General features: G+C 43.8%; 1 protein-coding gene across 1 annotated transcript in view; it reads left to right on the top strand.

Moving 5' to 3' along the window:
* The window catches only part of EFCAB5 (EF-hand calcium binding domain 5), a 48,800-nt gene that overhangs the window by 13,154 nt on the left and 22,958 nt on the right, over window positions 1-12,688 (top strand). The window contains exons 4-8 of the mRNA XM_050929634.1: window positions 1,656-1,811; window positions 7,518-7,617; window positions 7,899-9,110; window positions 11,216-11,308; window positions 12,415-12,629. Coding sequence (XP_050785591.1) covers window positions 1,656-1,811; window positions 7,518-7,617; window positions 7,899-9,110; window positions 11,216-11,308; window positions 12,415-12,629 — 1,776 coding nt within the window. The remainder of the gene's footprint in view (window positions 1-1,655; window positions 1,812-7,517; window positions 7,618-7,898; window positions 9,111-11,215; window positions 11,309-12,414; window positions 12,630-12,688) is intronic.

The raw sequence follows: 12,688 nt of genomic DNA, 5'->3' as shown, positions 1-12,688 counted from the left end.
AGCTGAGATCAGAGTGAGATTCAGAAAGAAGATCCTGTACCTTTTCCCCTCCGCTTGTCTCACCTGAGGGTGACCAGACAGCAAGTGTGAAAAACTGGGACAGGGGTTGAGGGGTAATAGGAGCCTATAAAAGAAAAAGACCCCAAAATCTGGACTGTCCCTATAAAATTGAGTCATCTGGTCACCCTATCTCACCTGCTTCACTGACTCCCCGTGACCTGTGAAATGAACAAGCAGGTGCAGACCTATCAGAGTAGGGCTATTAAAATGATAAAGCACAGGACCTCCTTTGACATTTACATAACACAGCCTCTCTTTCTAATAATGGACCAAATCCTCCCCCTAGGGGACAGTCTGACTAGTAGGGGGATTCCATCAGCCCAAAGCCGTGAGGGTTGCAATAGCCCCATTGCGGATGCACCCCTAGTCCACAGGGGATAGAGCCAGTGGATCAGTGTAATTACAGGTCCACTGCTCCCTCCTCCAACCCACCTCGATAACTTCTCTCTCTGGTGAAACACAGAGCTCTCTCACATTGCTGCATAGATCCTCCTCCATTGGCTCCCTGTTCTCTGCCCCTTCCTCAGTTGCTTCAATGTATTTTTAAACCAGCCAGTATAGTAACAAATAATATCAGTTAATTAGCAGTAACCTACCTGTACAGCATTTTCAGCAAACATAAAATGCTGTATCACTGAGGATGATAATAATATTAATAAGGGTCTACTAAGATCATGAATGCGAGTTCCTAGTTCTCATCCCCTAAGAAAGCGATTAATGCGAAACACCTCCACATTTCACAAATTCCCTGCAACATTTGTAGTTTCCCCATCACTGTGGCCGACTCCAGTAACCTGCTGCAATAATTCAGCCCACACTTTGAGACTCTGGTTTATTCTGACAGCCAGTATTATTTATGTAGACCACATTTTTGGAACAGTATTGCTTTTGCTCATGAAACCCACATGGCTATAAATCCAGAGTGTTAAAGTGTCTCCAAGACTAGGGCTTAAGATAAATCTAGGTTTCAGTACTATTTCCAGTGTCAGAGGACTTAGCTGACAGCAGGGTCATTTTCAAGTGGTGGTGCTTGGTTTTTTTTTTTCAATTGGTATCCAGAATGATTCTCATCAGCTCTGAAGACTTGGACAGCAGTATGTTTGTGGCATTAAAGAGTTGAATCACTGCAGGTCCTGCAAAAGCCACTTGCTCAAGATGCCACCTCCGGAGTAATGTCAAGAATACCAAATGCTATAGAAAGAACATACAGAGTCAAACTCATCACTGGAGAGTCTAAGTCTATGGAATTACATAAAGGATGACTCTGACCCAATGCGTCTGAGCCAGTGAGCGTAGCTAAGTGACCTTTTGGATCAGGAATGAGACAGACTTGTTTAATAAGCATTTGTTCACTGCCTAGCACAGTGGAGCCCCAATACTGACTGAAATGGACAGTTGTAGCATCCATGCCCCAAATCTGGCATTACTCTTGTGGATAGTGTACTTAAACTGCAGATACGGTGTTAAACTGGTTTTGATTTCAAGTAGGTATCCCAGCCTCTGTCCCCCATATGCAGTACAATTTAAAAAGTATATACAAAAAGGGAATATTGGAAAAGAAATTAAACATTTCTACCTCTTCTTTTCTTCCACAGTATGTCCATTCTTACATCAAAACCTTTACAAGTGACATGTTCCAGGAATTTCTGAAGCACCTCTGCCAGTGTGCTGATGACTTTCGAGACATAATAAGACATGACATCCGGCGACAGATGTTTACTGACCTCTTCCTGGACTGTGACCACGGAAAGGTAGGAAAAGAAACCCTCACCACATATTTGACAGTGGCATGTTTCTGATCCGGTATCTCTCATTCATGTAATTGCTTTTTTTTCATTCCTAGTCAGTGGCTCCAAGCTCTTGGTAATAATTCACTTATTTTGGAAGACAGCAGTTGTTGCAAAGCGAAATGGGTTGATACTTGTTATAGAGGGCATATCTACCCTGCAATGAAAGACCTGCAGCATTGAGTCTCAGAGCCTGGATCTGTTGACTCAGGCTTGCAGGATTTGGGCTCTGGGACTAAAAATTGTGTTGATGCTTGGTCTGAAACCTGGGCACTGAGACTCACCCCCTTCACAAGTCAATTGACCTGGGGTCTGAGGCAGCTGGTTTTTTATTGATGTGCAAACATACCCATAGACATAAAAACAGTCAACATCCTGTCTCCATAATCTTGCATTTACTCCTCTTACCTGTGTTGTGTATTCCATTCATCACCCCTCTGCTGATGTTCATTGCAAGTCTACCCAGAATGAATTAACTGCTCTATAATATAATTCTAATTAGGCCATTATCTCTAAAAGAATAGCATTAAAGAGCACATTTTAGCAGCAACAAGTTTAGAGAATTAGAGAGAGAAGGTGGGTGAGGTAATATCTTTTATTGGAGCAACTTCTGTTTGTGATGCAGTAGGGACTGTCTGTGTGGGGAGTGGGAGAGCAGGGGAGGACTTTAGGGGATGGACGATGCCAGGGCCTGTAACCTGAGCTAGGTAAGGGAGGGGAAAGGTCAACACCTTTGCCCGGGAAGGAGGACAAAGGAAGGGAGTGGCAGGAGGGAAGCAGTTTGAGTTTGGGCTTGGGGCTGTGTGGGCGGAATTCAGGGTATCCTAGCTAGGATCCAAGCCCCTGAAAGCCCAGAAGGACTCGGTGGAGGGGTCCTGACTGTGCCTGCAAGCTCTGCTGTAACCTGTGTTCCTGTTGTCCTATAAACCTTCTGTTTTACTGGCTGGCTGAGAGTCACTGTGGGTCCCAGGAAGAGGGGTGCAGGACCGGACTCCCCCACACTCCGTGACACTGTTGAAAGATATTACCTCCCCCACCATGTCTCTCGAATATCCTGGGACTGACATGGCTACAACTACACTGTTTCAGACAATGAGAGGCAAGCCTTTATCTCTGTTCAGGGGTCAGAAAAGCGATGTGTCTTCATCTCAACCAGAAGATATTTAAATTCCTAATCCTCATCAGGAAGATCAAAAAAGTATCTTCTTAGACAGAGGAGAACACAGACAGTCTTATTTCTCTGCATTTTCAAGGAGTCCCCTCTCCTCTCATTCTTTGCAGGGTGAGTTTCACGGAATACTGCACATACAAGCACAGAGAAGTGTGAGAAGGGACGATATCACACATTTTACATTGTAGTTTAGTAATCCCCATCTCTCTGCCTCTGATAACAATGCCATCTCAGAAAAGAATCATTAATGCGAGAATCAAATGAGAAGAGAGGACAGCTACCCGCATGAACACCAGTCTTTGGGTGGAGAAAAATAATCACAGTAAAAACATGGCTGCTCTTGAAATCAGCTTAGGCAAACCTGCTCACCACCTTTAGTTTAAAAACAGTATAATTATTGCACTTCTCTTGGATCTGACATGGTTGCCTTCCTAGGGCTATAGTCAGTCTGTGCTATACTGTACCCATGGTGGAGATCAGAGGGGTAAGCTAATCCATGAAGACTCTGACTTTTTGAGTGTGATCAATCACCTGTGGTAGTTATTTTGTGAAGCACAGCAAGCTAGTTCTTTCCATTTCCTAATTTGCATTTGTTTGGTGGCAGGTAATTATTCCCATTTTGCAGGGGCGAGTGGTGTTCTCTGTCTCAGTTATTTACAATTAGGGCCATAAAGGGATACAAAACGGAGAGAAGTATTTAAGCTATAGTCTGATTACAAGGAATCCACACAATCATTATTATGATTTCAAAAATATACATGTGTGAGGATGTCAGCTCAGCAAGAACCCCCTGGAATAGCTAGGCTAGCTTCTTAATCACACCCCAGAACAATGTCAGAACAGAGCTAAAACTCTGCTCTAATCCCCGTCAAGGACAGAACACTTTGGATGTAAAGCTCATGGCTTCACTGTGCCTAGGGGTGTTTAGCACACTTCCATTTGACATTGGAACTGTATCTGCATGAATTTGCTGAGCATTTTCTGCCCAGGATCTTCAAAAGTAACTGATTACAGTAACAGATTACTTTTCAAAGTACTACACACCTGACAAGTTATCTGATTCCACTCCAGACAGAAAAAGAATACAGATTTCCTTACCCTCAGTCATCCTGGCAATGCTGTCCTGGGCAGCATCAAGGATATTTTGGTTGTCACGGTATACACATCTCCTACACACAGTGCAGAATAATCAAAAGTAACTGCGGATCTTTCACTGATCAGAGATGCTGGCGTGTACAGCTTGGGGATTTGGCAATGGGTTATAGAGCCTTTGCTGGAAGTAAGTCAGGGTTGTCACCATGCAGTGGCTGGGTGAAATGAATTAGGGTGTCTCAGTCCAGTTCCCACAAGAAAACACCACTGTGGTTGGCACTAATTGGCCCCTTGGTTGCCAATCCCAGCAGACAGGCCAAGGGCTGAATGAGCCAGGAAGCCTGAACGAATTCTTCTCCCTGCTAGGAGTAGTCCCACTATGCCAGGTAAAAGCATATTTTGTGAGGCAGTATGAGGACAGCTGCCCTGCTGCTATTTATGGTGTACTGAACCTTCTCTGCAGATCACTGAAGGACTCCGTGTTCCGGGATAGCAGGCTGGAATCTGTCAGCACCCCAAATTCACACACCAGACTGAGAACACATGTTTTTCACAGAGAATTCTATTGCAAGGAAATTGAAGAGCCCGTTATAATGCTATTATAACTGGGTTGTGAGTAGCATTGACATGACTTTCCTAGTATAACCCTTCCCCATCCTTTCTCTCAACTTGTACTATTGTAAACCTGCAAATGGAATTGTAAGGGGTCCTTTTCCCACGATAGCTGTGAGCCTGATGGTGGTCTGATAAAGCCATATGAATCCAGGAGTTTACATCCAAGCAAAATGGAAATTCATCCCCAGTCCATGTCCAGTAATTTCCTTCCATACTTAAATATTTTGTGCCTCTACTGTTTTTCATAGCATCAAAAAGCATTTATTCTCAGTCAGACCAAACAGTTGTCAACATCTTTGTATTTGTCCCCATAATTTAGTTTATTTACTTGGCAAAAAGCATCTGGAACCACAAACATCATCTTCATTTTCTCTAAAAGAAAGTACTTCATTAATTGTAATTACTTTTTAGAGAAAATGAAAGTTTGCATTAGTGCTGACAACTGTCAGAGAAACTTTCAAGTGATTGTGATGGGCAACAGGTGAAAGAATTTAAAGTGAAAAGAAGGGGGTGTAATGGGAATACGCAGTTGAATATCCAAGCATTCCACCAGTGATGGGGTAATATCTTCAAAAATAGGCGCTGACAGTTTTGTGTTTGGGTTGATGTTAAGGAGGTGCAGAATTAGATCTGGGATATTAAATATAAAAGCAAACTACATAAAAAGCGTGATATTTTATTGGGAAACAAGGTGACTGTACTCGACTGTCAAGAGGAGGAAGGGACTTGAAAATAAACTGTTAATATGATAAATTTAAGAGATAGGATGCAGCTGAAATACAGCTAGACGTCCCAGCGCTTCTGACTGGCAGGAACTGAGTTACAAGAGGCTGAGAAATAAAACAACAGGTTCTGTCTGCTCTTTATAGCTATTAAAGAACTTTTGTCACCCTTGCTGATAGATGGGGTTTGCTGAGGTCTGCTTGGCCACAATTTTATCTCTCCCTCCCCACTGTTGCACAGTGTGGTGCCCTCCACCCTAGAGGTGGCTGAATTTCAGTGCTGCTGTATGCTTAGAGTTTGTGAAGTACTTTGAATCCATCAGGATGACAGGTGTTAAAGTAATAAAGAATATAATTTACTTGGTTCCTAAATTTTCAGCATTACCTCCTCCTCCTGGGAGCCTTTTTCTTCTGCATCTCCAATTATCCAACTCTTTTTGAGTTTCATACCCTTTGGGGAGCTACTGATGGTAGTCCAGTATGGACAGCTCCTGCTCATTTCTGAGTCCTCTCATTCCCTCTCATTGACTCATAGACTTTAAGGTCAGAAGGGACCATTATGATCATCTAGTCTGAACTCCTGCAGGCCACAGAATCTCACCACTTTTGCTTTTAGGTTACAAACACCGAGGCTACCCATCACCTATCTTGGGCTGACTTCCAGAATACAATAGCAAACATTTATTTCTTCAGTTTAAAGGCATGGAAAGATTGACACAGAATTAATATCTTAGTGAATTTTACACTTGGCGATTTTTACTCTGGGAGCAAAACCTTGGAAGGAAATCTATAATTCAAATGTGAAACTGGTTGCCACAAATAGTAGATTTAAGTAATTTATGATCTGAACAAACACTATATTACACTAATGGGAAGGAGATTATGAAGGTGAGAACCGTTAAATAATGACAACATTAACTCATTATTAAAATGGAAGAGCTCCAATTCTTTGGGGTTGCTTTACTTTTTTTAAATCACAATTTCCTAATTGGAAATTACCAATTGCCTCATCTTTTTCCTGCCTTTGCTATCCCCTGTCTCTGAGCAGTAAGGATGTTAACGTCACCCTGCATGTCCCAGAGCACTGAGGTCTGCTTCTCCCTGGCTCTCAGAGGTCAATCATTACTTCCAGGATGTGTCTCTGCAAGGCCAGAGTGAGAGTTCCAAGCCTGTTCAAGACAAGCAGCAGTTCTTAAGAGTAGGAGCAGCCTTTCTAACACGCTTAAAAAATATGCACACATACACAGAACCACAGGGGGTGATATGAATGCTAGTCACTGTGCCAGAAACCCACCAGGAAACTGCTCTTCTGCTTGATAAGAGCATCAGAACTGCTTATATCTATCATGACATTATCAAGAACATGTGCGCCTTTGAAAAGGAATGTAGGGGCCTCCCACACCAGCTCATTCCCTTGTGTAGCTCTTTGCTCTGGTAGTGCCAATACCTGATGGCTTAAAGGAGGTGACGGAGGGGGCAAAACCGAACCACCCATAATGCAAGTAGCCACTACTGTTGCACAATGCTGTATTTAGAGGAGAAAATTTCTCTGTGACCCCCCTCCAGGCAATCCTGACCTTGAAGCATAAGATGGAATTACTTTCATCTTCACATGTAGAACTTGTGCTATTATCAGTCATAAAATTAGCCAGCCCTGTTTTGTGGGAATATGAATATCCGATAGCATGTGCATATAAGAAAACATATGCCCTGTATGTCCCATTTAAGCCCTGTGGATGAAATCCTGGCTCCAGCAAAATCAAATTGACTTTGGTGGAACCAGGATTTCACCTTGAGGGTACAAGTGGGATTTACGACACATAGGCCTGGGTCCTCAAAGATAGATAGTCAACTGACTTCCATTGAAATCAGTGAGAGTTAGGTGCCTAAATACTTCTGAGGATCTGGGCCATAGGTCTTGTTCTGGCCCACTGCCGAGGACTACATTTCACACAGAGGTAGCACTCAGCTTTTACAGATCACACAAGATGCTTCTCTGGTAAGATTTGATGTGAAAAATGAGAACTAAAGAAACTATCTTTAACCATTGACTATAAGTGTTATGTCTAGGCTGGCCTCTTGGACAAGCAGAGGACACTGGCCTTACTGGAAGACTTCTATGACAACAGCCCAGTGATTGCTAGGAGGAGATTCTGTAATCCAAGACAATGTAAGTACAATGGGTAGTTAGAACATATTTAAAGATTCATAACAAGAAAAATTCTTCTAGAAGTAAAGAAACTGCCCAATTTGCAAAAGCCCCATCTCCAAAGCTAAGCTTTGGGTTTCTGAGTTTGTATGCACTGGTAGTACAGTACATTCAGGGAATTCTATGTTCACTAGGAAGTACTTTTCTCCATTTTCTCACTCTTTTACATTCTACTTCACCTCCAGTTAGCAATCATTAAATCAATGCAAACTATCAACTAAACAACCACTTTTCTATATTAGGGCCAATAATTGAATTGCAAGAGATAGATCTTACTGAGTTCTGGGGAGACTTTGATGATGGACGGATAGCTTCTGCGGAATCCAGCCAAATATTTGCCTTGTCTCAAACAGAAGTTTCTGAGGGAAGGAGTCTATCCTCTAACATGCTAGTTGCTAATGGTCAAGCTGCATATGAAACTTGCATCTTGATAGATGAACCAGGAGGGCCAGAGGCAGAGCAAGACCAAGCAGTTGCTCTTGAACAAAAGGCCATGAGTGAATCTGGGACAGACGAGATCAGTAAGGAGGAACCTCGTTTAATTGGCGAGCTTAGTGAGATTGTTCCAGTAATTGCCCTCGGAGAAGAGCATATAGTCTCACCTACAGAACCTGGTTCTGAAGTTCAGGTGAATGAAGAGGGAGAAGGTTTCGCTGCTGAGTTGTATGAGACTGTTTCAGCATCAACCCCTGGAGAAGAGAATCCAGTCTCAGAGGAAAAACCTGATCCGGAAGGACAGGTCAGCCAGAAAGAACCCTATGTAAATACAGAGATGGAAGAAACTGACTCATCACTACACCCTGAAGCACCAAACACCCTCCTGGAAACGGAAGCAAGTGATGTTAACGAGAGTCAAGAGGCCTCCAAATCTGACAGTAGAAAGGGATCTGCAGTCCTTAATAAGGAAACTACTTCCTCTGAGGACATGGACACAGAGAATCAGATTGATACTGCAGATCCAGAGAGCCAGAATGAACCTATTCTAGTAGCAGCTCCCGAGCAAGAGAACGTAAACATAGATAAAGAACATGGCTCTAAAGAACGGGTCAGCCAGGAAGATCACAATGTGGCTACAGAGCCGAGTGAACTCATTCTAGCCCCAAACTCTGAAAAAGAGAATATAATCTTGGAGAAGGAACTTGGTTCAGAAGCACAAGTCCATCAGGAAGAGCATGATTTGATTGCAGAGCCGAATGTGGCAGTTCCAAGACTAATGCCTGAAGCAGAAGGCATAATCTCAGAAGCGGAAGCTGAATTAGAGAAAGTCACTGCTCTAATACCAGAGAATAAAGAGGAAACTGCAGATCTTGGGAAAGAACCCCCTGAAGAAAAGGAGAGTGGTTCTGAGGGACACGGCAGTCAATCAGAATTACAAGCAGAGACCAACATGCTGGCCGAGGACTCCACACCAAGCCTTCCACATGAGCAAATGCTTTTGCAAGACCAGAGTACAGGTAAAGCCTATTATCTGATGTGACATTGGATCTAGGCTCTGGGGACACACAAAATTGCACTGGTTTAACTACAGGTGTGATTTTAAATTTATCTAAAACCTATGCAAGTATATGAATAGCCACTCTCACTTCAGATTGGGGCTAGTTTGTTTTGATTTAGAAAAAGTGGATTAAGCTCAATTGAAATAGACACTTTTAAACCAAATAAGAGCGTCTATATAAAAACCTGCACTGGTTTAAAAAACACATTAAGTTAAAGTGGTGCAAGTTCATGAGTAGACAAGGCCTTAGGCTTTTATACTTTCTCAGCATGATGTTTCCAATCAAGATTTACAGTATATTCCACTCAGACAATATCAAACACTTGCTCGGTCTGTGACATGTATTCCAGACACTAAACAGCCATTTGAAAGCAAAATGGTGCTTTTTCAAGCAACACTGCCTTTCTACTAGACAGAATCTTAACATTTCCTTTTCCTCTGGAATAGCATTAAATATAGAAATGTGTTGTAATAATTATTAGGAAAATGAAACAAAGAGCCTTAAGGAGATAGATTATGGCATTGGATAGCAAAAGGTGCTTATTTTAATCTCTTGTCACATTTCTAAAAGGGATATTGTACTTTTCAGTTATATGTGAGGGCCCTTTTGATAGGACAGCTGCCATTGGGGAATTCCAGGGTTCCCACTAAGCCATGCTAAATGCTTTGTTGGATACAAATACTGGGACAGACTTCCCCTCTGATGCTCCATTAGTCAATCCTCTTGTGCTCCACCATTTCAGGCACTACAAGGGCTGGGTCTGTTTTGTGTCCCATTTAATGTTGTATTAAAATACATGAATTCAGACTATAGTGTTACCTGTATTCTATATATACTATATCTATTGGGTGTCTGGGAAGTGGGTGGGCGAAGCCCGCCCACTGCTAAAGGATCTCCCCCCAGGCTAAGGGGAGGATCCACAGGACCACAGAACCCACTGATTACGGGGGACAACTAATAAAAAAACAGGGACAGGAGTGTGGTCAAAGGGTCATAAGAAGGGAACCTGACAGGGACACCGAGCAGAAAACCCCGGATAGCGCCCACTGCTCCTCGAAGGCGTCAAGGGAGCCAGCGGACGCCGCCCAGAGGAACTCCACCTGGATACATGAGCGGACCATGGATCGGAAACAAGCCCCACAGTCACCGGAATCTCCATCGGCCAACCTCCTCTCCCTGGTCGTGTAGATGGCCTTTTTAGCCAGGGCGAGGAGGAGGTTGACCAGGAGGTCCCGGGACTTTGTGGGGCCACGGATAGGGAGTGCATAGAGAAGGAGGTGAGAGGAAAAGTGCAGCCAGCGTGACAAATTCCTTATCTCAGATGGAGCTTGTTGATAGGGCCCTGTAAATGAGCGTGCAGGACACTGGTACCTACAGCTCTTCACATGTAACTGGTGGGTGTCCAAGCCATGGGAAATACTCCGTGTACAGTGTGTATTTATTATTCATACAGTGCACTAAGCATACACCGTGCTGTACAACGGGTCCAATGCACATATTCCCTTCGCTATGGGATGTGATTCCCCTGTTGATTTGGCAGAGGTATAAGTCTGTTCTCCAGGCCTTTGCCCCTGGGCGGGGTGGGACCAAGAGGTCCAGACATTCTGCTTAATGAAGGAGTGTTTGCTGCTGTTGTTAAAATGGATGTTTGGAGCTGGGTTTAAGAAACGTGACACATACCCAGTGAACTTGTTAAAGGGGAAATTTAATACATTGAAAATAAATAAGTATATATAGTAGGGGTAGCTCCACTGATACAAGTGTGTTGTGCTGGTGCGGATGGATTTCTGCCTGTAGGGCTGCATGGAGTTTGGGCTTCAACCGTCTCCAGTTCATAGATGGTTCCTTTTTAAAATTTCAGGTCCATCTCAGCCACCAAGAGAAGCTTCCCAGGCACAAGCTAGAGATGCATTTGAAAAGGCAGCCCACCTGATAGATGGGATACCATGGTCAGGTGACAGCAGTTCCCAGCACTTTTGACTTTTCTTTCTAGAGAATGCTATGAATGTAATGGTTTTAAAATGATGTTTTATCTCTACATAATATGGTTGTCTTTTTGTCAGGTGACCTTCTGGCTTCTGACCTAAGTTTCAGGTATAACAGCTATGGTGAGCAAATTCAGGAGGACTGGAACCATGAAAATTCCAGATTTGCAGGTAATTGATCAAAGTGCTGTATGTTGACCTTGGCCCTCATGTGAAAGGCAGTGTCTACTGAAATCATGGCACTGCTGTGAAACTTCATGACTGAGGCTTTGACAGTCAGGCCTAGTGCCAGAGTCCAGGGGCCTCAGTCAGAGGTCAGAACTAGGGTCAGAACCTAAGAGCAGTTGAAGTTTCAAGGAGCAAAGCCAGGGTCTGTAGCTGGAGTCAGAGTCCCAGGACCAAAGTTAGGGTTCAAAGCCGGTGTGTCAGAGTCCTAGTGTTGGAATCTGAGTTGCAGTTCCAAGGCAGAAGCTGAGTTCCAAGCCAACGTTGGGAGTGGCCAAGAGGCAGGTCTGTTGCTATAGCTTGCAGGGGAGCTTGTTTCACTGCACAGACACTTCCTGGGCCTAAATAGGGCACCTTGGCAAGGGAAACTGGCAAAATCCAGCCTTCCAAGGTGGTAGATCCTGTAGTTTTTATCTCCACAGGGTCTGCATGTGGCCCTACCATGGCTGCTAGGTAATAGTGTGGATGGTGGTGCCCATTCCACACCTGCAAGACCCTCACAGGTTCCATAGAATATCAAGGGTGGAAGGGACCTCAGGAGGTCATGTAGTCCAACCCCCTGCTCAAAGCAGGACCAATCCCGAGACAGATTTTTGCCCCAGATAGCCCCCTCAAGGATTGAGCTCATAACCTTGGGTTTAGTAGGCCAATGCTCAAACCACTGAGCTATCCCTCCTCTGTGGGCTTGGGGGAGGTCTTGCCCTTTGTCTAAGGAGCTGTTGTCACTTATTGTGTGCCTTTGGTCTCCAAGACCACAAGGGGTATTTGGACTGCATGTCAGGAGCACACCCTTTGTTGTATAACAGTGACTTCAGCTAAAACTGTATTGTGTAACCTGACCTCATTACATGACTCCTCTCGCATTAGACTGTAGCACAACTGTGAAGAAATACTATTGGTATTTTTCCTTAAGCATATATATGGCCAAGGCCTGGGGCCCTTACTCAGTGTTCACTCCGTCAATATTCAGCCCATGATTTGACACCTGCCACATGCACAGCTTTGGATCAGCATTTGGCTTCCTGCTGGGTGATGTATTTTCTCCCCTCTAGGCTTGCGTATGGTCATGACAGATATTCAGACCCATGGTGCCTCCACTGCCATGAGTGCCTTTGACAAGACCTGCCTCAACCTACCCCAGTTCGTACAGCTTTTGGAGACCTTTGTTGGTGACGAAAGCTCTCTGCCAACTGTGAAGAAACTTGTTGCATTTGTGAAAGAAGGATATGAACAGACTGAAGAGGAAAAAATCAAACAGTTGGAAAAAGTAAATGTTGACAGGCTTTGCTGATATTATGTGTAAACAAACAAATGGCTAGAGGGGCT

This window comes from Gopherus flavomarginatus, chromosome 19, assembly GCF_025201925.1.
Source record: "Gopherus flavomarginatus isolate rGopFla2 chromosome 19, rGopFla2.mat.asm, whole genome shotgun sequence".
NCBI classification, from domain to species: Eukaryota; Metazoa; Chordata; order Testudines; family Testudinidae; genus Gopherus; species Gopherus flavomarginatus.
This window is presented reverse-complemented; position numbering and strand designations above follow the sequence as displayed.